The sequence below is a fragment of the Spinacia oleracea genome, chromosome 1, assembly GCF_020520425.1.
Source record: "Spinacia oleracea cultivar Varoflay chromosome 1, BTI_SOV_V1, whole genome shotgun sequence".
In the NCBI taxonomy this organism is placed as follows: domain Eukaryota; kingdom Viridiplantae; phylum Streptophyta; class Magnoliopsida; order Caryophyllales; family Amaranthaceae; genus Spinacia; species Spinacia oleracea.
The window spans coordinates 20,461,451-20,488,193 of record NC_079487.1 but is presented as its reverse complement, the minus strand read 5'-3'; the positions used below and the strand labels follow the sequence as shown (position 1 = coordinate 20,488,193).

At 35.1% G+C, this 26,743-nt stretch overlaps 1 protein-coding gene across 4 annotated transcripts; it reads left to right on the top strand.

Annotated features, from left to right (window-relative positions):
• Positions 1 to 1,091: 1,091 nt before the first annotated feature.
• LOC110777637 (uncharacterized) lies at positions 1,092 to 26,577 on the top strand. Of its 4 annotated transcripts, none has more exons than XM_021982226.2 (30): positions 1,093 to 1,308; positions 3,452 to 3,534; positions 3,813 to 4,154; positions 4,828 to 4,988; positions 5,650 to 5,715; positions 7,499 to 7,616; positions 7,693 to 7,802; positions 7,917 to 8,012; positions 8,361 to 8,484; positions 15,706 to 15,773; positions 16,712 to 16,798; positions 16,912 to 17,067; positions 17,167 to 17,262; positions 17,467 to 17,526; positions 17,610 to 17,725; positions 17,832 to 17,919; positions 19,402 to 19,506; positions 19,598 to 19,699; positions 19,898 to 19,950; positions 20,041 to 20,104; positions 20,238 to 20,369; positions 20,598 to 20,710; positions 20,824 to 20,917; positions 21,254 to 21,473; positions 24,519 to 24,649; positions 25,277 to 25,423; positions 25,544 to 25,672; positions 25,833 to 25,931; positions 26,014 to 26,052; positions 26,152 to 26,577. In XM_021982226.2, the coding sequence occupies exons 3-30, from the start codon at positions 3,914 to 3,916 to the stop codon at positions 26,287 to 26,289; spliced, it is 3,153 nt and encodes a 1,050-aa protein (XP_021837918.1). In that variant the 5' UTR covers positions 1,093 to 1,308; positions 3,452 to 3,534; positions 3,813 to 3,913; the 3' UTR covers positions 26,290 to 26,577. The 4 variants fall into 4 exon arrangements, with proteins under 4 accessions (XP_056691120.1, XP_021837918.1, XP_021837917.1 ...); XM_021982225.2 differs by having other exon boundaries at positions 3,452 to 3,705; XM_056835142.1 differs by having other exon boundaries at positions 1,092 to 1,308; positions 3,452 to 4,154; positions 5,653 to 5,715.
• The last annotated feature ends 166 nt before the right edge of the window (positions 26,578 to 26,743 follow it).

Here is a 26,743-nt window from a genome sequence, read left to right as displayed (position 1 = left end):
GTGGCGTAGAAAGATAGTTTTTCAGGAATTTGAATACGAAACGGATTAGGAAAAGAATCCGTCCCAGGTACTTTCGGCGCCCAGCTCTGGGCGCTGGAATTTTCGGCGCCCAGGGCTGGGCGTTGAAAATAGGGTCTGGCAGTTTTGTTTAGTCAGATTCGGATTCCTAAAATCCGTAGAGTTTGAGATTAATTTGAGTCTTTTAGCGCGTATCAATTTTATGACGGAATGCGTTTGGGCCCGTTACGAACTCTAGGTTCGTTAGGATTTTAATTAATACGTAACTCTTATTTCCGAATCCTATTAGGAATAGGATTCTCGCGGTTTTCTATCTCATTTAGGATTTATGTTGGAGTGCAACACCTAATTCTGACAGGTTTCTATCCTTTATGTTTTGCCACTTTTAGAAGCTACCTTTTACGGCAATTACTATTTTTAGCAGGTTTCCATAAATAGCAGGTTTCGGGTGAAATGAAATAGGGAATCGAGATTCGTTTATTTTATAGGAGATGCGTTGTCAAGTGGAGTTTTTATGCTTTCATCATCGAACCTTTCCTTTGCGGGAACGGGGACAAAAGTAGGTGTCTACAAGGGGATGAGGTGTTGAAACTGTAAAATATTTCGTATAACAAAATGAAAAAAATGAAAAAAAAATTATGGACGAAAGATAGGGTGACACATTTCATCTAATGATATGTGAAAGATGGGTGACACGTGTCATCTAATGGTCTATGGTTTTCTTTTTTAAATACTAGGTATAGATATGTTACTATCTTAGTATTCCTTACACATTATTGTTGACAATTTTTTTAAATGAAAAAGACCGAAAACGAATATTCAGAAAATATTATTCAAATAGCTTTTAATTATTACACTCTAAAAATGTTTCTAATGAGGCACAGAAATTAAATTTTGCTAACTTTTGATATTATTTTTTTGATCTTAAGTAAGTGGGTGATACTAGTCACAAATTATTCTATACAAAATTATCAATTTTTACTGATTTAAGGCGAAAAAAACATATCCTTATACACCTTGCTACAAGTGAGTCACGTTTTCTATAAAAGTGAGGAAGGATTATGAAGGATTACAACTCTCCGATTGTGTCGCTCTCGTCCATTTTGTCACCCAATCTCTCATTCTCCCTTTCATTTTCTCTCTCCTCTCAATCTCTATATAAACTCCAATCACTTAACTAGGTTTGCTCTTTTCACCACCCCCATTTCTCATTCTCTTTCTTTCTCTCATTTCGTCATACACTTCGCTTCTTAACAATTTCAACCGTTGTAATATTCAGCTTTACCAATTGTAAGATGATTTCTTTACTCCCCCGCCTCCCCTTTTCCTCTAGTTTCATGTATTCGTTAAAAATGGTCTGAATTCGAAGATTAAACAATCTGGGAAAATGGTTTCTGCATGGTTTTTTTTGATGTGCCTCAAGAAATTTGTTTTTTTAACGTGAACAAACTAAAATGAGAGAAAAATTAAAAAGTTAGTGATTTGAGTGATGATTAGAATGTATGAAATGATGGTGATTGATTGAAAATCCCCATTTTAGAAGAATGAGGGATTGATCAGACCCCCCCTTTTTTTTAAATTTTATTTATTATAAGCGTGTTTGGATTATTTAAAGTGAAACCAACATGATTTTGTTGCTCAAAAATTTGAGATTTTGAGCGTTTTTGACATTTTTATTGGTGAATTTTGCTGGTTGATTTCCCCCCCCCCCCCCTTTTTTTTCTGTTGAGTTTTCTGTGTTTTAGTGATTTTTTTCTTCATGTTTCTGGATTGTTTAAGGCTTTGAAATCTTGGGAAAATGTGCTTTGATATGAAGGTTTGGTGGTGGTTATTTTTACACCCTCATTCTCTTATATTTTGGGTACTGATTGATTATGTGTAGAAGTTTGTCCATTCAAATAAAAGATGGGATTCATGAATTCAATTCTCACCTTATATTTTATTAATGTCTTATTGTTTGGGTAAATTTCGATTTTCCTCATGGATTTTGGTTATTCGTGTTGCGATTTTAGTGTTTTTGTTAGGTGCAACTAGCCAATTTTATGAGAACTCTTTTGAGAATCTGCGTTGGGATATTGGAGAAATTTCTTTTGTTGGGAGTTTTCAGATGGTCTCCATTAGGTTCTATTTGAGAATTTGATGCCAAAGTTAAAATGTAGGCTTGTTTTGGAGAAAATTCGTTTATAAAGCAGGCGAATTGAGCTTTTGTCGATCTTGCTGGCTTGCTGCAGTCGATGTATGAGTGATAGTTTCACTCGTCTATCTCATTTCGGGGTTTGGGAATCATATGGGTAAAAATCTGCATTTATTTGACCTTCCTTTTCTCACTCTTGTGCCGAGCCTTGTTACAGGTACTGTTGCTTTAGGGTAATCGGTAATGGGACTTATTGAAGTTCCTTAAATTTTGGAGTTGTCTTACATGTTCTGTGGTTGGGAGATGGGTTTTGGAGCTGTAAAAGTGTAAAGTGCCAAAAGAAGTTGATGAATAGTTGAAGACTACTTGTGTTGAAGTATGCAATAAGTACATAAATGAAGTTACCCAAGTGAAACTTAATTGTCATACAAGTTAATTAGATCCAAGAGCATCCTAATATTTTCTTTAGTGTAGGAATTAATTTTTTTTTTTTGGTGGTCTTCTGGTTTTCTAGTTGTTTTTGAAGGGATTGAGCTATATAGTGAACTGACCTAGTGTCACTTGTTGTGTCAAGAGCCTAAAGTATGCTTGGGCTGGGTTTGTTAAGCTTGAAGCTAGCGCATCTTCAGGCAAACGAAGCATGCTCTTTTGGTCCATGCAACTTGTCAATTTCTACCTTATAATTGAAGCAATAAGGGTTTGCTTGAGCTAGGGCACATTTTACACTTAGCATTCTGTGATTGTTCATGGTTTTAACTACTTTAATATGAGTAATGTTTAACCTATCCACTCAGAAGTACTGAGTAAGGAGTTGGTATTCTTTGAATAATGTGGTTTCATGATAAAGATGAATTTTCTCCCCAAATCTATTTCAGATCTTCAGGGAGTGATATGCAATGAAATCAAAGTGAATTTTATCTCTGATATTACTGTACTTCCTATTTAGCTTGTTTGTCTGTGTTACTAGCTCTGAGGGAATGCCTGGGCCTCGTTTCTTCGAATTGGTCAAATATTTTTGTTCTTTTGGGATTCTCTGGAGAAGCTGTTAGATGTGCTGTTAATTTCCAATTTAGTGGCCACAGTTTTATAGTTGCATTTCAATGTCTGTTTTTGTAGTTTTTTTTTATTGCATCATACCCCACCAGTGAGAAACTACTACCGGGTGTATGATGGTTTTGGTTTTCAGCATTATTTTTACTTATTTCCTTGCTTGTTCTGCTTGTTTGTCTTTTAGAGTCAGCCCTTGAGCATCATAATTGGATTGATGTTTATTTGAAACTTGTTACAATTAATTTTCAGGTTTGCTGCTGCTCTTCTCTAGACCAATACGTTGGTTGTTGTTTCGTTCTGACAGCAGTTGGATGGCATTTTGATTTTGAGTTGTAATTAAATTTTCAACGCATCCCTGTAACTTCAAAATTTGTCATTGACTATGCTCTGGCATGTGTTCATGTATCTATATCTGTAAACAAGCAGAAGAAATTCCGTATCTATGCATTTACTATAAATGATCAAACTTTATGCATTTACTTTGGACAGTGAAGCTATTGTTGGTACTGTTGATGAATTTCTGATGTGCATCTTAGCATTGTTATAATTCAGATTTCATTTCATAATGTACATCTAGACACCTCTCTTGGATTTTGTGAAATATTTGCAGATACCATTCAGCTAAATTCAGCAAATAGAGAACACATTTGAAACTGTACCTGTTCGTTGCTTGCATATTTTATTTTCTGGGAATCTTACTACATCACCTGCATGGAAAACTTGGCACAACTGGAAGCATTGTGCGAGAGGCTTTACAAGTCACAAGACTCTGCTGAGCGAGCATATGCTGAGAACACATTGAGATGCTTTTCTCAGGATATCAGTTGCATTTCGCAGTTGGAATACATACTTGCGAATGCAAGAAATCCATATGCAGTTTTATTTGCTAGCTCAAGCTTGTTAAAGCAAGTCACTGAAAATATTCTGCCTTTGCAGCTACGCCTTCAAATTCGTAATTTCTTCCCCATTATATTCTGTACCTTAAAGTAAATTTTAATATAATCTTATAGTTTACTGTTACTATCTGGCTTTGTGGCCACGTCTTTAATTGCAGTTCCTACTTTTTATGTCTGTGTGTGAGTGATGTGAACTTATCCAAAATTCCTAGAGAAAGCCAGGTATCTATTGGAAATACCAAAACATAACAAATACGAATCTACTTGATAGAGTTAGGTGATTTGTTTGATCTATGCAACACAAGTTACAGGATTGGTAATGTTGCTGTCAATTAATACATTTCCTCTAGTGGTCGAAAAATGGATTGTTGGGTGGAAAGGTGATTGGGTCATTGCATTCTCTCTGAATGGCATGAAGTATTCGTGAACAGTGGTTTCGGAGACCTTTACATTGTATAGGGATATGTTAAAAATGTTGGCTTTTCCCTTAAACAAAAGAAAAAAGATGTTTGCTTACTAATTGTGACTGTGGATAGTCGAATATGGGTAACATCTATTTTATGTGTATTTTTTTGGAAAGTATGCTGTATGCATGTTGTCTCCTAGTATGTTGAAACATTAGGTGTCCTAATCTTTATGGTGATCCACATTATTTTTGTACTCTGTATGCTTTGGGACTTTGCCCTTGTTTTTTTTTTCTAATTTGACCTGTGCGACTTTGATATGAAGGCAACCTTGTTATAAACTATCTGGCTTCTAGAAGTGCTGACTTGGAGCATTTTGTAACGACTTCGTTGATTCAACTTGTTTGTCGAGTGACAAAATTTGGTTGGTTTGATGATGATAAATTCCAGGAGATTGTTAGTGATTCTGTGAACTTTTTGAATCAGGTTAGTGAATACAGCCCTTTGCACATATCAAGGAATGTGTTCACCCATGTTATTTCAATTCAAACAACGTTACTCCCTCCATTTCAAAATATAAGGAATTTTAGCTATTTTTTCAATATTTTGTTTTAAAATATAAGGCATTATACAATACCAATCAATTAAGTGCTTACTTTGTACCATAAAATCAAATTCAATATAAGTTTATAGGTTAGTTTACAATATCAATATGATATTTAATGTCAATTTAAATTATCCATGCTACTTGACTTCAAATTCTCCATATTCTTAATATGCATAAAGTGGTTAATGCTTTTTTGTTTGAAATGGAAGGAATAATTGTAAAGATACTTAAGAATTAAGAATCCTCACCCTAAAATGAGAAATGCGATGTCAGGTCTCTGGTGGCATTTGTATCATTTTAACAATGTCTTAGATTACTAACAAGTGTCAATTGTATATGTGTCATTTGTATCATATGTACAATGTCTTAGGTTACTAGCAAGTGCCAATTGTATATGCCAATTGTATAATTTTGATAGGTTGCTTTTATGCGCCAATCTTGTATCATCAGTCCTGAAGTTGCAATTGCTGTTTTGGTTTTGATATGTCGGCTTTCCAACAAAGTTGGGCTTGTTATTTAAGTCTCTGCTTAATTTTGCAGCAGGAAGCCGCTCATTATGCTATTGGTTTGAAGGTATTGAATCACCTTGTGGGTGAGATCAATCAGGTAAGCTTTATCAGATATGCTAATTAACTGGCTTGTTATATATTGCGTGAATAAAATATCTTGAATGTGCAATTTCCTTTTCAGTCAATTGGTGACTACTGGAAACCCTTTAGTTACCTTAGGTCTTTATCAGTGTAGGCTGATTCTATATTGTGTTTAAATTACTTGGAATTTAAGTATAGAGTGTAGATCATTAATTCATTACTTTAGTACATAAGCTAATTCTGGCAGTTGTCACATTTTGAAGTTTCACTCGACTGTTTTAGCTTTTGGTCAATCCCCTGTGGGTTTGTGTGCATGGTGCTTTGTATATGTTACTTGCACAAGGGGATCTGGACGTTGCAGCTGTATATCCATAAAACAAAATACCCCCCTTCCAATACACGCACACAGTGGAGAATAAATGACAACAAGACAATTTCTTCCCAGGTTGATGATCATCAGACTGGAAATTAGATATAAATATATAATGTTCAGCTGATGAAAGGCTATGAACTAACATGAATGATGGGCCTTAATTACATAGTCACACAAGTGTAGATAACCTTTAGTTCATCTTGTTTTGATTCTAGTCGATTTTCTTCTCCTGTTTTTAGATTATGTTTGGCGAAGTGTTGGTTACAACCTCACTACTGTTAGGGGTTATGCTGCCTTCTTGACCTCCCTAGACTGCGTGTTCATTTAGAGTAAAAAACTATTAGGCATACGAAATATGATTCATACCTATTATTCTTAGGGGCTGGTGTGAGACCAGACCCTAGGTATGTGAATTTTGTGATTAGGCTTCTCAAAACAAACACCATAGCCGCCAAAGCAAAAAGATCAAGAATGGTAGATAATGCCAAAAATGGTATTATGTGGTAATTTAGGTATCAAGGATGCTTAGCTACCTATGGTCTTATTTGAAAACTTGGGAAGACATGTGCCATGTCATGCATCTACTTTGCTGTTTTAGGATAGTCCATATTTGGCTAGTGTATGGGGCATGAATTGCCAAGAATGTAGTGGGATTTATGCTTATATAGTTATTATCTATGTTACCATAATGTAGTTGACGAGAAAACTGTGACTTCGTAATTCAGTTTACTCACTCCTCTAAACTAATGCATTCTTTGTGTTGATTTGGAAGTGGATCCTGTCTTAGCAGGGTAAAACAATTTGTTGTCTTCCCTGCTTTAATGAACCCTCACTCACGAACGTCCTGTTTAGGCAATTGATAGTTTGATATGTTGTTTCGTCGACTAGAAGGCTCAAAATCTGGCATGTTTCGAATTGCACTGTATTTTTGGCAGTTAGATGGTGTAAATAAAATACTCTCTAAAAGTATTTTAGCTGGTGTGGTTGTTTTTTACTCACTCACACTGTATTAAGATTACTAACAGGTGGAGTTCAGTAGTTGAATGATTAATCCAGTTGGCATCATGGAAATATTAACATCTCACTTTCTATCCCATCTCCTTGTATTTTGAGTAACTTAAGTGAGTTTTTTCTCATCTTCTGTATTTATGTGCAGACCTGATTTGGCATACACTGTGCAGACTTACCTCTGGTTTTTGTAGTTATTCAACTACTTGTTTTTCTACTTATCTGTTACCCCCTTCCCCACTTCATAGTTGTTATCCTCTATGTATATCTTGTACGTTGCATGTTATTTATTTCCAAGTGAAGTTCTTTTGGTGCTACCATTTGATGATTGATTATTCGTTATTGATTTCTACGGTTCTACTTCAATTGCTTCAACTTCTATTTACTAATTGGTGTGTCAAACTCATTCCAATAACAGCCTACTCCTGGGTTGTCTGTGTTGCAAAATCGGAAGGTGGCAAACAAGTTCAAAGATCAGGCACTTAGTCAAATTTACCAAATCTCACTTACATCATTGCTTGGATTAAAAAATGATGGTAAATATTTAGGAACTTTAAGCCATTTGCTTTAGTATCTATTTTTCTACTTTCTTAAGAGTTTCTGGGTATGCAGCTCAACAAAAGTTGCAGGAGTTGGCTCTTTCACTTTCTCTACAATGTTTATCTTTTGATTTCATGGGAGTGACAGTTGATGAAAGCGCTGATGAAGTTGGTACACTCCAGGTATCATAAATTTGGGGGAAGTGGTTTTTATATTTCAATCTGGTAGATGTATGCATTCTAATTTTTGTCTGCTTAGTTCTGGTGATTCCGCTGCTAATGATTTTTCTGTGACAGACTCCGATCTCCTGGAGACCAGTCCTTGAGGAACCCTCGACTGTACAACTATATTTTGACTATTATGCAGTCACCAGTCCTCCTGTTTCAAAATTAGTGAGTACTCTTACTTAGTCATCTTCCTTCTCTGTGGTTGCCCCGAAAATGGAATGGCTGTTGCTAGAAAATTAATGCTGCCTTTACAATTATCTATTGCATCTGCATCTACTTTGTCAAACATAGAGTTGATAGATAGTGTAATACCTTCAACAAATTTTATGCTTAGCTTACAAGCTTGAGGATTTGTCTGATTTCATGGCTGTACTTCCTTGGAAACCCTTTTATATTTTGTGTTTGTTTGATGAGAAGATTGGGAATTAGTAACTTTTTGAACTCAAACGTACATCTGTTTATGACGGATTCTCTTTGTTATTGACACTGATTGCTCAATATTTTATGTTTAAGGCTTTGGAGTGTCTGGTAAGCTTGGCTTCCGTTAGAAGATCGTTTTTCACAAGCCCTGGCACACGTATGATTTTTATAACTTCATTGATGATGGGCACTAAGGATATTCTGGAAACAGGGAAAGGTTAGTTTGTTGATCAATTGCTCCAAGTCTTTTGTTTTTCATACGCAGATGTTCTCCGGTTTCCTTTTTTTCCTCTCTGTTCTACTTTATCTTGGACCTCGAATCTTAGTAGTTGTTTCATGAGTTGAAACTAAACATTTTTGATGACTTTCTTCCCATCACTTGGTAGCAGTTTGATATGGGGATCAAGAACCCCGTTTACATATTTGGTTGCATCTTCTTTTATAACCTTACTCAGTGTTACCCCATATGTGAGACTACTAAAAGTTATTAGCTCTTAACTATCATTAAATGATATGGTTTTACTTATTTATTTAGTCAGTGCACCAGGTTTTGGGGTTCTTATGGTCTTAACTTCATCCTTCATCATTGTGAAAAAGCCATCCGCCACCAGCCCCAACCCTGTATTGTATCCTGCAATGCTGTAATGAACTAGGAACTAGTTTTATACCCGTGCAACGCACGGTTTTTATTTTAGTTTAAAAGTGATTCTTTTATATTTTCATCAATTTTCTTTTCATTTTTTTCAGCATGTTTTTCGTTGTTTTGTATGGTACATATTAGGTATTTCGGTCAAAAAATTATGTGAAATGTGAAATCAAAGAAGATAATATTAAAGTGTTATGACATTTTAAATGTGCTTAGAACCCAAAATAAAAAATACGTCTGATGGATAAAATTTGATGGTAACACCAACTACATAAATTAGTGAAATTGTCCAACTTAGGTGCAAGCTTGATTAGGGAAACTGCAACCATTTCAACCAATATGAAGATTTACTTTTCAAACACTTGTTTGTCCATTGTAGAGAGTTTACACTCTCTTGAGATAAAATCTTGAAACAAATAAGAAGTACTCCGTATAATTTATTACATCTCACTAATAAGTACATAAGATCCAATACTTGATATGTGTTGAACTTCACTGTGAAACTAAAAGATCAAGATCAATCTTAACATGAACCAAGTTCAATCAGTGTATACAAACTTAACGCTTAGTATTTTGACCACATTTATATGGGGTACTAAACAAAGATATTGACATTAAAAATGCTCATTCCAACCTGAAAGGAAAAACAAACTTAGAGAGGTCAAATAAAAATCTATCAGTAGTTCAGATTTAAGAGATTGTGAGTTAGTGTAGAGGCAGAAAACAGGGATATTATTGATTTAGGGCGTGTTCGGCGGTAGCGTTTGAGGTAGCGGGTAGAGTTTTGACCTAGTCAAGACGCTACTTGTAAAATTTGTAAGTGTTTGGTAAAGTAGCGATTTAGGTAGCGGTTAGCGGTTGAGGTAGCGGTTAGCGGTTGAGGTAGCGGTTGGGTAGCTTTTATCAAACGTTAAAATTAGTAGCGTTTAAGGTAGCGGGTAGCGTTTGACAAATTTATAATAAAGTTTTAAATAATATTCTTGCTTTTATTTTTATTTTTATAATATCAACCGCTACTTTTACCGAACACTCATATTAGTTACCGCTACTTTGACAGCTAATCGTTACCCGCTACTATTCACCGCTCCTCGCTACTTTAACCGCTACCCGCTACTCAACCGCTAACCGCTACCCGCTACCGCTAATTTTGCCGAACAGGGCCTTATTAACCCAATTTGTCTATATCCTAAATAACTGAACCATTTAACTGTTGCCTATTTACTGATGAAAGAGTTTAGAGAAGTCATTGATGGTAAAGTCACTTATAAGAATTCTCTTACATTTAAAGGTGATAAGAATAAAGATAAAATAAAGACACAATTTCACTCATAAATCAAAATCATTCAACCTACATCCTGTCATTGATCATAACTTAGCAAAAGCCGAAAAGTTAAACATCAGGTCTTTCATAGCATTATAGCAATTCACATAACTTGACATTACCGGTTAAACCGAGACATCCATTCATGGATCATAATTCAAAGCTTAGCAAAAAGATAAAGGTTATCACCTCATCGGGCATTGTGTCTTCTGCCAAACAGGTTTATCCAACCTGACTTATCAAATCAGAAGAACCCGCGGTTAGAAACAAATGTACAACACCAACACAATCAAATAAGTCGTAATGTATTAAAGTAAAAACTATATTAATAAGTTTATACAAACTAAACCTTAAATTTCCCTCAAAAACAAATATAAACCTTTAATTAATACAATACAGGGTAAGGGGAAACTGATTTGCAAGTATTTAAACATGTTGACTTCAACCTAAATTAGCAAAAACAAACCCAATTCTGAATCAAAGGCATGCAAATCAGAATCAAAATTTCTCAAACTCGTACTAAAATTATATAAAATTAGACAACTCACAAACGTGAAACGTGATGACTAAAAAGTTTTTAGGTATTAGAAAATAAATCCATGAATGTTTTGATCTAGTAATTATGTCCCTCTTTGAAGTCAAAGCATGGAATTAAAACTCGGCCGTTCCGTTACGTAACGGCCGTTATGTAACCTATTTTGGATTTTCCGTTCCGCGAAAACCCGTTACGTTACGGTTTGACAAAAATCACGTCTTTCTCCCCGCGTCGTCCGTTACGTAACGGTGACTCACCGCATTAGACGTTTTTTTCTCCGTTACACCGTTCTTTTACATAAATTGACCAAAAATATTTATGTAATTAGTTATGTAGTTTATGAAACATGATATTTCGAGTGCTTATTTGTTCACAGAAAATAATACTCACTCGTATTAGGATAGATTTGGTTATATTGTGTTGATATAATGCTTTTTAGACCAAAAATATAATAATAAGGCTTAGACATGTTAATGTGGTTTTTTTCAAAAAATTCACACCGCGTCATCCGCGATCCGTTCTATTCTTCCGTTACAAGCGGTTTCCGCGACAACGCGACTGTTACCGTGAACGCGACCGCATCCGCGTTTTTTTTCTATGAGTCAAAGTATATGTTTCCTGAAGTAAGATCAATAAAATAAATACAGTTGGAGAATTGCATGTTTAAGTGGTAAAAAATACTTACTTTGCATCATTCAAATGTCTTCACGTAAAAATGACAAAAAAATTATTGAAAAAGAGCAGTACCCAGTCAAAGTAAATTCAATAATACTCACAACAAAATACAAACAGTCCTATTCATCTATTGGAAACATGAACTACAAACAAAAAATTTCAAATCCGAACTTCTGATGAAAATAAAGTCTAAGAAGCTACATTATATACTTGTGTTTATCAAGAATTAAAGTACCTATTCTTTTGCATAATGTACATGTTCTTTATCCAACTCCAATCTTACACCACTGATTCTCTCAAAAATGAACTCGGTACATAGTCATTAGCAATCTGTAGTGTGTACCCTACAAAGTTCTTCAAAATACAAAAGAGTTACTCAGATAGGAAATTCATCTTGAAATTAGATTATGAATTTATGTAAAGTCATTAAATCCCAACAACCAAAATTCCATAACTGATTGCAATTAAACCCCAATATTTCTAACAAACAGCAGGGCAATCAATATAACACAGGATGGCACCAAAACAACCTAAATTTCTAACAAACAGCAGGGCAATCAATAGAACAAAGGATTACCCAATATAACAAATTGATCCTGAAAAATGATATGTACCCTGCAAAAGTTCAAGATTTACAAAAGGAATAGAAATTATTCTCTTAATGGAAAATCATCTAAAATCTTAAACAACCAAAACAATACCAAGATCTTTTGCCATTAAAATCCTCCCAAAATAAGTAGGCCAAATTCCATGACAACATAAGGAAACAAATTATTAAAAATGCAATACCATTTTGTTCCTTGTTCTTAAATGATGAAAGCAATACCAAATTCTTCTTTCTTCTCAATAGAAATTCTCATCTGTATTCATCTTTTTCATAAATCTACAACAACAACAACATTCTATTTGCAATTACAATCAAACATAAAATCTATAATCAAACCGAGAAATGAAATTTTATCTAAATCTATTACTGAATAGCAATTTTCAGGGCCATAAAACAAACCCACGGATCAACGAAGGATGAGATCTGAAATTTTGATTTACTTTGGAAAATATGAGATCGTTAAAAGAGAATAATGAAAGGGGGGATGAATTTGATGAGAGCAGTTGTTGAAATTAACTACTTGGGAGAGGGGAAGGAATGAAGAATAAAAGTCTGGGAATTAAAATCCGAAGGAGTGTGTCGTTTGAGAGATATCAGAAGAGAGAATGGCGGAGATGAAGCGAAGCTACGAAATCAAAGAACAAATTAAACTCGTAATTTCATATAGGTTTTAATCTTGAATATAATTGATGCTTGAATTGATGAATTGATTTAGTTTGGATTTTCAGATGCAAAGATTGGAGGAATTGAAGGTTGGAAGAGAGAGTAGAAAGATGGAGAAGAAAGGGACGATAAGAATAAGACTTATTGTTCTTTTTCGGTTTTTTAGACTTTTGCGTTTCTTTTTTTTTTTAAAAAAATAATTAAATATTGAAATTTTAAGGGGGGGCCACGTGGCTCTCCAACATCCCTGCTATTAAATATTAGAATAGATTTGGGACAGATTTAAAGAGAAAAGAAGTTGACCAATGCATTGATGTATTGGAAATACAGATCATTAAAGAATATTTAAGGCATTTAAGCTTTCAAGAGGCTTGATTCTCTCTCAACTAAGTAATTCTTCAAAATGAAAAAAATTCCATAATTTTCTGATTTTTTTTCTCTCTCTATAATATCTTATTAGTAGTTTTGGTTCCTTTTTTCCTTCCCTCTCTAACAATTGCTCCTCGTTTCTCCAAGCTACCTATAACAGAAATAGATATCATTCCCTGAAGTTTCTCTCTTTTGGCCAGTGTATACATACCCCTTTTCTCCATAACCATGTTGGATGCACCTCCTACCAGGTGGTCGCGCTATTAGTTCTCTTCCCTACTTGAGCACAGACATCATCCCCAAACTCCCATTCCCCAGGTTTACCTCCATCAGTACCCCACACTTCCTCTATGACGATTTAAGTCACCATCTCACCGCAATTATGAACCACCTGTTGAAGTGGATAGGAGGGGGAGCAAGAAGGAGACTGAAGGGCTTTAGTCAAGCATCAACTTGCTGGAGAATGACACTACCATGTACCTTTTTCATGGTGATGCCAACGGAACCATTTACATTCCAGAACGGAGATCAGTACTATGTCGGTGGTGTCTTCAGCTTTGTTTTCGTAGCAATCATGGAATTCTGAGGCATCTAACAGTGAGTTAAAGTTGCTTTGCGTTTGTGAAGGTGGTGGACAAGGTTGGAGTGATGGTAGTTTTGAATTGCTGGTGATGTGGGTTGGCAGCTGTGCCTGTGGTGGATACTTGGTGGCTATTGGCTAATGAGAAGAGAGATGAAGGCTGGAGGGGTAAACTGATCACCTTTCAAAGATTGGGAATAGGTTGGGTGGTTTATCTATTTAATTTCTAGCAAACGTCAACCATATAAATATGTACTCCGGATTATTTCATATCGGTAACAACAACAACAACAACAACAACAAAGCCTTAGTCCCAAAATGATTTGGGGTCGGCTAACATGAATCGTCGTAGGAGATCGTCATTGTCACCAATCAAACCAAAAAGGAGCAAGAAGTAATAAGAAAAACAAGGAAGAGAAAGTGGAATTAATGAAAGTAAGATAAGAGAAAAATGTATATATATTATAGAAGAAATATTGTAAGAGATAATAAAAAATAAGTAAAGTTTAAAGTAAATGAATAAGTAAAATAAGTATATTTCAAAATAGCATGTAAATTAAAAAAAAAAGTTAAAAGAATTTTAAAAATAAAATAAAAATAAAAATAAGAATAAAAAATAAAATAAAAATAGAAAGAAACAAAAACATGAAAACTGTATAAATCAACTGAAGAATTGTGGATTATTTCATATCGGTAAATATTATAAATTGCCTTGAATTTAGGTTTGAAGAATTGTGGTTTATTCCTTCGCCGTGTAAACCTCCAGCGTTTGCTGCTGCATCCTCCTTGACTGTTTCTTGTGTTTGAAGCTCTGAGGAAGGGCTGCATGAGGGGCTTTGCAGCTCCTGTTTCTGCATGTGTTTGTATTTTTGAAGCGGGAATGCCACAGATTCCTGGATTTATGAAACAAGCCTTTTTGGTTGCTTGTTGAAGTTTTGGAAATGCGAACAGCTTTAGCTTAATTGTTGAGCATTAACTTGTATGCTAGTGAAGGGGTTTTAGTTCAAGTAAAAAGGAACTTTTGGAAGGTGTTTAAGACCCGAGTGAAATCAGTAAACAAAACTCAATTAGTGTTGTTCAAGTTTGTTCTTCATAATTTCACCATAAAAAGTTAATGAAAAGACTCTCGACTTCCTTGCTCATTTTACTTTGTTGTCTTTGTTAATTGTTAATTAAATAAAATCAAACACAAATTTATTCGATCTGATTTCCTGCAAGTCTTTTGACAATGTTTTTATTAGATTATGGAAAAAACAAATTATATTCAGTATTATACTACCTGCATTCCTGAAAGTTCTTTACACTTTGGAATATGAGTCCTAAGTATGAAAACTTTGACCGTTAATTATCATTGTATGCATCAAAACGTTATCATGTAAGATCTTGTTAGATTGATCTCGATATGTATTTTCAAAATATCAACTTTTTATAATTTTTTCACATACGCAATTGGATATATTAGTGGTTAAACATTGCATTGGAATCCTTGCAAATAGTTCGTGTAAAGAACATTAAGGAACGGAGTTAATATGTCAACTTGATAACAAAGTCCATTGTCGCCTTGCTTGGAAATGAGGTATTGTCATCTTTGAGTAATTTATATATAGCTGTAGGAATTATGTATAAGTTGGGTCATTATTGTAAGCATCTTGTTTTGGAAGATACAAGGTGACATGATACGATGTTATTGATCTAAAATCCTACATCCATTAGTCCTTAATACCTCAATTTCTCTATTGAGTTTAAAAAAGATTGAAATGTCAGTTTCTCTTTTTTTGAAGCAGACATTTCAGATTTTCAGGATATATTGCCACTTCTTCATTGAGAAATATATTGAGCTTTAGTAAAAGTTGTTCTAGAATTTTGTTTAAATTGTTTATTCTCGAAAAAAAACCTTATTTAAAGAACGCTTATTTTTATTTTTATTTTTATTTTTATTTTTTCCACGTGCTTTGGAATTAACTCAGACACTAGTTATGGTTATCTTTGTAGTAAAGCAGGATGTATATTTGTATGTATATCTAACTCTCCTTTGGGCACAGGTCTTAATCATCATGAAAATTATCATGAGCTTTGCCGTCTCCTTGGGCGTTTTAAATTGAATTATCAGGTACACTTATACCCTCTATGGTATTTTGAAGCTTTTATGCATTATGTATGCATTTTTAAGTACTCAAATTCCATACATGACTTACCTCAATATTGGTAGCTGATAGCCAGATTTGAGATTATTGTACAGGAAGACCCCTGTAACCCAAAACCCGTATGAATATCAGATAGCCGTGAAGATTGGTAATGTGCTTTGTTTCTCTAATCACTTTTGAAATCGACAAGTCTTCTGACCTACTCTTATCTCTGGATTCTGGAAACGGCCCTAATAGGTTCTGTAGAAATTTTCAGGAAACAAGCTCCCTGACTCCTTGTCTATTGAAGAATGAAATCGTGACATATGGGTGGCTAAGTTAAAGGAACCCAGGGGAGCCGTTCCCAAAGATGGTCTCCTTGGGGTAATCTTTATTACTTATGGACTTGTAGTCTTGAGCCAAAATACCCGACAAAGGCATACCCTTTCTAACAGTCATTGGACTGTGATTCCTCTTTCCAAAAAAGGAGGCAGGGAGAGCCCAAAAGAAAAAAAAGTAAGAGAGGAAAATACTCCTTTTCCCAAACCCTTTTACCTAAGACCAAGAGTTAACTTGTTTTGTTAATATCCCCTTATCTGATATAACAAGCCAGAAACGTTGTGTACCTTGTACCATGTTGAAGCAGCAATGCCATATTTCCATTTTATCGATTTCCAATATCTTCATAGTATTCTTCCTGTTTTGACTAAGCCTGTATGGAAAGAATCATTAAGTATTAAGATTTTAAATAGGTGGCCTAATTTTTATGCAACTATGCATATTTTGACATTACTTTACACTTTGCTATATTGTCGTATGCACTACAATGTCAACAAGAAGATGGCATAGTGGGTTCAAATTATGGTTTACTATCACACGGATGAGTTGAATGCTAATTGTGATACTTCCTTGAAATGCGTGACAGTTGTCAGAGTTGGTGAATGTGGAAGCCTACAGTGCATGGATAGGCCTAGTATCAGATTTTACGCTGAAGTCTCTGCAGTCTTGGAAGGTTATTTAAGTCTTATCTTTTGAAGTCTACTGCATGAAGCTAAATTCTTGATTTCTTTGTATATAAGCAAAAATTGGAACTAATATACAAATGTTTGAATATCTACATTTCAGTGGACAAGCAGCAGTATTTACTATCTTTTAGGACTGTGGTCCAGAATGGTGACATCTTTACCATATATGAAGGATAATTCTGCAAACTACCGGTTAGATGAGTTTGTGCCCAAGATTTTGGAAGGATTTGTTTCTTCACGGTTTAATTCACTACAGGTTAAGATATACCTTCTTGCACAGCATTCATTTTAGCTACATATTTGTTGTGTCTTTGCCACTTTCTTGGCTTGATCATCACAATGACTGCTAGGACAGGCTGGGTTCTCGGACGATCATTCAGAAGATCCTCTAGACAAGATTGAGCTAATGCAGGATCAGCTCGAGTTCTTTCCATATCTTTTCAGATACCAGGTTCGACCTAGAGGCCATGAAGATTGATTTATGTTATATTTTTAGGAAAATAGTGTTGTTTTGGGATCATGGCCTGCACCTACGCAAAACTACTGTTCTTTACCCCCTCTTTTTCTATTTTGGGGGGCGGGGAGCGGTGAGGAGATGGCGTGAATGTGTGATTGTTCTGATTCTCAATAGTTTATCTTTTCTTCTCCGTTGCAGTATGAGAGCTGCAGTACCAACTTAACGAATGTTATTGACCCTATTTTACAAGAATATATGGTAAATTATACCCTTCTAGTTTATTACTCTAAATATCAGAACTTAAGCTTAAATCCTAATTACTGATCTTATTACATATTTAGGAAGGCACAAAACTCCAGGAGTATGTAACTAGTAGCAACATTGCAGTAGTAGAGACCAAGCTTGCATGGCTGGTGCATATTGTGGGTGCAATATTGAGAATAAAGCAATATACTGGGTATGGATTTTATTTGTTATTTATTATTATTATTATTATTATTATTATTCTTAGATACTGCATTAATTAACCTCCAGTTAGTTAACTATTGCATTTACTCTTGCAGGGCTGAATCAAATGAAGTGATTGACGCAAACCTTTCAGCACGTGTTTTGCAGTTGATAAATTTCATGGATACTGGATCTTATGTCCAGGTGCTACTAACTGAATAACTTGTGATTATAGCTTTTTGTATCATTGTTATTATTTATGTCTAAGCTCTTGATGTAAGTGTTGGTAACTCTTTGCAAATCAGACTTATATTCTTTATGCTATTCGCAATACCTGGCCATCTAGGATACAGTCATCTCCATCCACTGCTATTAACAGTCATCATTGCTGATGAAAACTACGAATATTGGTAAAAGTATTTGGAAATTTTTTAACAATTACCATCTACCTTATAAGCCGCTTTGTCGCTTACTATCTAGAAAAAGAAGTTGTCACACTAGCTTGAAAACATCCCATGATTATTGTTGCTGCCCAAGTCAACATTCCGGTCAAATTGACTGGAATGTGACGTCACTTTTGGCGTAATTCAATTAAGATGATTTAATGAATGAAAACTCAAAAATAAAGAAAAAAACATCAAAAACCCCAATTTATTCCTGAATTAAACTTCCAATCAAGCAAGTTTATGAGTTTGATTCAACAAGCCTTTAAAAAAATACCAAAAACCTTTAACAACGAATCAAAAACTTCAGATTAAGCAAACCTTAGAGAGAGACTGATGAAGAGAGAATTATATAGGTATTCAGCTGACGAATGAAGCTGGAGAAGTTGTTGTGTTTGAAGTAAGTTGGAAGGAAAAGCCCAAAAAATTCGGGATGATCCAAAAGGAGAAGCTGGTATTTGACTATTTGTAGAACTCCAAGGTACTATCCGTTCGTCGATGAGTTGTCCACCATGTCGTAAGTCTTCAACAGAAAGGACGCTAAACCTCCTCCACCACCGCCTGAAATAGATGTTTCTATGGATAAACTAATTGAGGAGAGATGCGAGGGAAGAAAACATTGATTTGGGGTTGAATCGATTATTGGATTAATTAGGGTATTTTGTGTTATTTTTCGTTTATAATTGCTTAAAAACGAATAAATTGAATTAAAACCCACATATGGCGTCGCATTACTGGCTGCAATGTTTATTTGGGTAGCAGTAGTGACCATGTTGTGTTTTCAATGTAGCAAATGACAACCTTTGTTTTCTAGGTAGCAAGTGACAAAGCCGCTTATAAAGTAGGTAGTAATTGGCAAATTCTCCAAAATATTTTGGCGTGGCAGTTTCTACTTTTTCGCGGGCCATCCTTTGGGACCCCTATTTGAAGTTGCTTTGTTTAGACATATAGCTAGTTGTCCTAGACAACCTTCCAATTCTGTACGTGCAAACAAGCATTGATAAAAGATTTCCCTAGCTTCACCGGAAGGTCATATATCAGTCTAATACCACATAGGCTGGTTATTCTGTGCTTCTGCCAGAATCCAAGTCAGAGAAATGTAGAGATGTCAGGGAGAGAGTTATATACGATGAATTTGTGAATATTTGGTCCATGTGGTAGATTTGATCAGCCGGTTATGAATTTGATGCTTCTTTTCATCTTTCATTTGTGTTTGGCGCTTATGGATTTTGCGTGTATTTAGAGATACGGCGAACTCAGCAGGCAGAGGCTTGAACTTGCAGTTCTCAGTTTCTTTCAAAGCTTTAGGAAGAATTACATAGGAAATGAGCCACTGCATGCTTCAAAGGCAAGTGTGTTGTGAATTAAAATCATTATTATTGCGTCTTCATCTGCCAGGATTAATTTCAGTTCTGGATTTCTTCTTTTCTTTGCAACAGTTGTATGTCCGGTTGTCTGAACTTCTTGGACTGCATGATCATCTGTTGGTTTTGGATGTCATGGTCCAGAAAATCGCTAAGAATTTGAAGTTTTGTTCGGAGGTAAAAATACGCTATCTTCTAAAATAAATACTATTCGCTATCTTCTAAAATAAATACCAAGGGGAACACAATTAATGTGCTTGTCCTAGATTATTTAACAGGAGGGAGTGGGAAGAGAGATCGATAGAGATTGCTTATTACCTTATTATCAAAAATTATTCCAGAATTCATTTTTTTGGATCTTTCGTCTCTTTGCAGAGTGAGGAGGTTCTGGATCAAACATTATCTCTGTTCTTGGAGATGGCATCTGGGTTTGTTCTATTGTTGCTGGAATTTATATGGACATTTTTTTTTAATTATCCAGTATGATTATGGGACAATAAAACATCAATTTTGTTCAGGTATACGTCGGGAAAATTTCTTTTAAAGCTGGATTCTGTTCAGTATATAACAGCGAATCACAGTGTAAGTGGAGTTGCTCTCAATTTTATAGAACCAGCCCTCCACCCTTCCCCAACTCATTGCTGACACTAATCATAGTGGTTGCGATATTTCGGTTGAATTGGTTGTTCATGTTCTATTTCCTTTCTGCTATCAGAGAGAGCATTTTCTTTTCCTGAAAGACTACAGCTGTCGCAGAAGAACCACTTTCTATTACACTATTGGTTCACTGTTGTTCGTGGAAGATAGCATTGCCAAGTTTAAGCAAGCAATGGATCCTTTTCAACAGGTATGTGTTAACTGTTAACGTATCAAAATGAAAGTAATGTTCTTAATTTCAAGTTTTTGTGCATGGACTTGCTTCAAATCTTAGTCTATAGGGTAACTAATCAAGTAATTTGATTTTCTTCTTTCTTTGTCTTATAGTTATATGGAGCTTATATTGGTGGTACAATGGGATCTGCAATTATTTGACTTCTTTCTTGTGAATTTTATATATCTGCATTGTTGGTGATAGGTTTTTGTCAACCTTGAGTCAATTCCTGACCCAATGTTTCGGGATGAGACTGTAAAATATGCTTTAGTTGGACTGATGCGAGATCTCAGGGGAATTGCAATGGCCACAAACAGGTGATAAGCTTGCAGATTCTTTATGGTTGATGACAGTCAGGATCAAATTAAGTCTTTGTCTCTTTGCTCTCTTTTAAAATTGTCAACATCTAATTTTTGTGTAAATATTTCAGTCGCAAGGCATATGGATTTCTTTTTGATTGGTTATATCCAACGCATATGCCGCTTCTTTTGAAAGCTATTACTACTTGGATTGATAGTCCAGAGGTAAGCTGCCTTTTCTCTTGAGATGAATTTTACTTGGTGCCTTTGAATGTTTGGGGTTTGTTTATGAAATTTCTTTGTACAAGTAATATAAAATTCTGGATTTATGAAACTTAGCCAAATCAGTTAAAGAAGTGTGGTCTGTTTTTAAAATGGATCTGAGCCATTACTTACTCAAAAAGTATCTTGTAATTTTTTATCATGTCATCACTGAGTACTTTTGTCATTGTATTTGAAATAATACTTATATGTGGGTTTATCCTTAAAGGGTAATGGAGACTATAAACAAACCATTTTCCTTTCCTTCTATATTTCTAGTAACTTCAGTCTGTGTTGCAGGTGACAACCTCACTGCTGAAATTCATTGCAGAGCTAGTACTTAATAAAGCCCAACGTTTGACGTTTGACCAATGTTCTCCTAATGGCATACTGCTTTTCCGGGAAGTAAGCAAGTTGCTTGTTGCTTATGGATCTAGAATTCTTGCTCTTCCTGGTCAAAAGGATGTCTACAGAACCAAATACAAAGGAATATGGGTTTCTCTTGCCATTTGCTCAAGATGTATGTACTTTCAAAACTGATCTAACAAATCCCATCCCATCATCCCAGTCCCATGCCACTCAGTGACATATCTGTTTAATATCTAAATTTATATAGTTGGAAATATAATATTTAAAAATAAACGAGTAAAATTATACTTCCTCTGTTCTTATTTATATGACACAATTGGTTTTTGAACACTATTCACACAAGCTCCTTTGACTTGATTTTGTGGTTTATACTTGAGAAAAAACATAGTCGTATGAGGTCTTATTAGATTCGTCTCAATAAATATTTTTTAAATATCAACTTTTTATAATTTTTTCTTTTCCAAAATTGGAGATATTAATGTTTGAAATCGTGCATTGACAAACGTGCCTAAATAATTGTGTCATTTAAAAAAGAACGGAGGAAGTAGTAGATTGTAAATACAATGGAAAATCATGGAGTAGTAGTGCATATACGTTACTCATTGTTTAGATTTTTTTCCTTCTGTTTTTTGTAATTTTGAGAAGTATCTCTTGTTTTATGAATGGTTGGGGTAATTTGATAAACACAACAATAGTATAGCTTAATGGTATTAGTGTACTACATGTAAGTGAAGTTTTGGGTTCAAATCTTGGTAGACACATTTTTCTTTAATGCGAGGGGATCATTGGTGTTGAAGCCATTGCATGACATGGAATAACATTGTGACGTGTAACATGTCTTGTCATTGAGTTTTATATATATATTCCCTCTGTTCTTTATTTATTGGTTATTACAACACTTCTTATTTGGGAAGTTTTGGGAAGTGTTTCACTATGAATTACAAGTTTTTCCAAGGATACATTTTTGGGACGTGTTCCACTATTAATTACAAGGTTTTCCGTACCCTACCCATGTGTTTGTTTGCAATTCTGTCTCTTCTCTTTACTAATCACATGGTATTTTTCTCCAAAATTACCCTTTTGCTTTTTCTTAAACCTTTTGCCTGACTGTCAATTTGCAAATGTTGGAATAAATTAAGAACAGAGGCAGTGTGTAGATTTTCACTAAAACAGAAAACGAGGAGAAAAAAGGGATCTATTAGTTTAAGCAAATCAAAAAAAGGGGGAGAAAAATTAAAGGAGCTCAACCATGAAGATCATATAGGGAAGCGCTTTGGGAAGGCTTTATGAGGGCCCCCCAAAGAAGCAAGAATTACGACCTAGGCCATGGGATATTTGAGAAGACACCCGATCCTGAAAATTCTTACTATTCCAAAGGTTTTATGAATAGAATAGCTGAATACATCTCACCTCATAATAAGGAGCTCATTTGATCTTCTGAAGTCACATACTCCATCCGCAAGTGGTTCAGAACTGTAGTTAAGAGTTAAGACAGTCCAAGCAATCTTGACAACAAGTGATGCATCTGGGTTGGGTAAGGTTCGTTGGGATTTTGGTTGCTGTGTAGGAGAGTAGGGGTTTGAGAATGTAATAGGGTTACCCCAAATGTAATAGAGTAGGGGTTTGAGAATGTAATAGGGTTACCCCTTGTAAATGTTCTTGAAGGGTTTATATATTAATAAATATGCATTTCTTTAAATTTACTCCTACCGTTACTTCATGTGGTATTGAGAGAAAGACGAACTGCAGTTACTGTTAAGGTTATAGCTAAGTAGAGGTAGTAATAAAATTGGGAACATGATATTCTTTTGGGGAGCAGCCAGAGCTTTCTGGATGTTGCTAGCTCTGATGGGGTTTGAGGAGAACAAGATGTATGAAACCAAGCTGACCTGTTAGTGAGCATGTTTCCGAAATAGTGGCGGTGGATATTATTTTACCGAAGTTTAGGAAAGGTAAAGGGGATACTACAAGTCCTATGCCTATTTAAAAAAGAGAAATTAGGAGGAAAGTATTGTTAGAACTATAAACAGGTGAAGTAAAGATGTTAATAGGACTGGTAATAACAATCTGTTGTATGATATATCTGAGAGGTTTATGGAACAAGGGAAGCGGAAGTGTACCCTTTGCAGACATATGTAACAGTGTTTTAGAAAGATTTTAGTGAATCACTGAAGCATTATTATATATGTTGTGGTCAATGCTTATCTGTATTTTTTGGCTAGTAATTATTTAACCAATACCAAATAGAGTCCATTTTTCTTATTGCTAACCATGAAGATGATGAATGAGTCAGAATTATCTTCTATGGGAAAAACTGAGCTAGATTTGTGTGTGTGTGTGGCAAACTTAGCTAGAATTTCCCCTTGCCTTGAGGTAAATAAGGGAAAATATGGCTTTTTGTAGTACTTTCCAAACAGTTTGAGGCTCTCATTTTTCCTTCTAGTTATTTTGTTTCATAACAACAGTTGGGTTTTTCTCTAGACATGTAAAACCATTGTCAATTCAATGAGAAAGGGCTAAATTGTTATTTTTAAACTGTTGTCAAGATACAAATATGATTTAATTGTTTATAAGTTAAACATTTTGTTCTTGAAATATACGTTACATCTTTCTTCCCTACAAAATCTATTGTCTTCTTTTTCCAACTGCTCATTTCTAAGGATGGTACTGTCTTTGGTCTCATTGCTTGTTGCTTTATCTGGCTTAATTATACTGTTTTATCTTAGTGAGTTTTATGGGCCCAAAGCTGTTCATTTTCTTACCTTTGACTTTATGACATAGTTTGTCAAAAAAGTTCCTTTCTGCGTCTTGGACTAATATTCTTAGAGACTGCATTGCATTTGATGGTTGTTGAATTAGTGTAATGAATGCACTTTAAAGCGTTGACATGCAGCACAGCAGTCTTTTTTCATAGTTTATTTTGTGTCCCCCCCCCCCCCCCCCCCCCCAAATGCGAGGATCCCTGCTTGTATCTGCTAGTTGTGGTTTTGAGCAGTATAGAATTTTGGAATGCTTGCTAATTAAAACTTCTATGGAAAACTGCTGATGAAAAAGTCAGATTTTGTTCCACACTATTTTATTTGTATATGTATTCTGAATGAGTTCTCTATTGTGTTAACTTCTGCATGGCTCTCCCATTCTGATTTGCAATTTTGTAGCTGATTTTAACGTGTTAAATTAATTCTGTGAATGACAGCAATTTCTGGCAACTATGTCAATTTTGGTGTGTTTGAGTTATATGGTGACAGAGCCCTTGATGATGCTCTTGATATTGCTTTCAAGATGATTCTCTCCATTCCTGCTGCTGATATATTAGCATATAGGAAGGTATGTTTTAATGTATTGCTCTTCTGCACCAGATTTTCAGTCCCTCGGCTTATGGTCTCCCCTCTTTGTGAATTTAATTCTGTTTAGGTTAAGAAAAATTAATTTCTGTACCAGATTTCCAGTCCCTCGGCTTATGGTCTCCCCTCTTTGTGAATTTAATTCTGTTTAGATTAAGAAAATTTTAATTTAGGTATTTGGCTACTGGTGACCCATCTTCTCCATATTGCTGTTTTAGTTTGCTGTCCCTGTTCTACCTATAACATCCATTGAAACTATTTCCGCAGTGACAGTGATCACGATGTGCAAAGCTGAATAACATTTTTCTATATTTGAATGAAATGCTTCAAGGTCTTCTATCTGATGAACTTACACAGTTACACTACTGAATACTGCTTTCAAGTGCAGCACTAAATTTTCTTTCCCCGGCTTGATCATTTGTATATTGCTTAAGTGTGTCTCAGATCTGTGAAGTGTTGCATTTCACTTTGTGCAATTGTCATTCGAAATAGTAGTTGGTTATTTTCATGCCGTTGATCAAAATACTACTCTACGTCTCTAGTACCCTCTATATATTTTGGCGTTTTTTTTTTGTTTCTGACATTTTATTCCTTTTTTATACATTGGCAGGTCTCCAAGGCGTACTTCAGATTTATAGACGTCTTGCTCAGCAAGCTTATTAAAGTTGTTTTCAACCTTGAAGGAACTACTTTCATGAACATTATTAGATCTATCCATTCTGGCATGAAGCTTTTAGAATCAGACATTGTGTCTCAGGTTTGTGTTAGAATTTGGCTCTTCCATTAACCCAACCAGATGTTATGTTCCCTGGATCCTTTCTTTCATCTGCCAGAAGAAAAATGCTGATTCAGTTGTAATTAACATTTTTAATTGCAGTGTGCCAGTGCGATTGATCTTTTGGTAACTTTCTATTTTGATCACATTTTGATGGGAGAATCAGCTGCTACGCCAGCTTTACTTAAGTTTGCTCAGCATATTTCAGATTGTGCTGATATCTTTCTAGATGTAAGTTCTTTGTTTACATTCCCTTGTGCAGTCTTCCTGTTTTAATTTGATTTCTTCCCTCTTCTAGTTTTCTCGCTTCATTTCATTTCTCATGTTAAATTCTGTTGCTTTTTGTTCAATCTTATTGAGATCCATGACTATGAGCCATTTCATTGATCAGATATTGAAGACCATGTTTGAGATTGTTTTGTTTGAAGACACCCCCAGCCAATGGGGTCTAAGCAGACCAATGCTGAGCTTGATTCTCCTAAGTGAAGAAGTAATAATCTCATCTCATAATGTTTTCTTGTAGATATTTTACCAGCGTCGATGCTTATAAGATTATGTGCTATTCTTTGCAGATGTACACAAAATTCAAAACTCAAATCGTGGCATCACAGGTAAGCTTGCTTTCTTATGATTGACCATTTTACCCTCCCCCCTTTTCTTTCTGCTGCGTAGGTGGTATCGAAGGTCACTTTTTTTCTTGATGTGAACAGCCTGTGGATCAACAGCAACATGTTCTTCACTGCTTCGATATGCTTATGGAAGATGTTACTCGAGGTTTGGATTCAGCTAACAGGGACAGGTTTACTCGAAATCTTGGGAAGTTCAAGAAAGAATTTCGTGGAAAATGACTTGGAACTCTTTTCAGACAAAGTTATGGCCGAAGTAGCTAAAAGGATGAACTCATATTGACATGTAGATAATCGTTCTAGCTTGGGAACCTGTACATCCTTGGTTTTGTGCATCCCTGTATGTAAATGCCTGTTAATGGCATCTGTTGATATGGTTTTGTGCCTTCAAGTTCAAATGTGAACTCTGAAGAGATGATGTTACAAGAGGGAAATATTTTCCCTAGAAATTTTGGCATAGATTGAAAAATCTGTGGAAGATAAATATTACAAGTTTTACAATTTCAGCCATTCTTGCGTGTATCCAACTTGAATTAAAAATAATTCAAAGCATTAAATTAAACACTCAACACTCCAACCCAAATAAATGTCAACGTTTACGCTTCTTCCAGATACGTCTGTTATTAGCAGATATGTAGCGAATATGGGTCGATCCCACAGGGAGACAAGTTTTATT

Coding starts and splice junctions, on each gene's coding strand:
- LOC110777637 (XM_021982227.2), top strand. CDS start 3,914: ATGGAAAACTTGGCACAACTGGAAGCATTGTGCGAGAGGCTTTACAAG. Junction 5,716..7,498: donor TTGTGGGTGAGATCAATCAG/GTAAGCTTTATC, acceptor TTCCAATAACAG/CCTACTCCTGGGTTGTCTGT. Junction 20,370..20,597: donor CAATGGATCCTTTTCAACAG/GTATGTGTTAAC, acceptor TGTTGGTGATAG/GTTTTTGTCAACCTTGAGTC.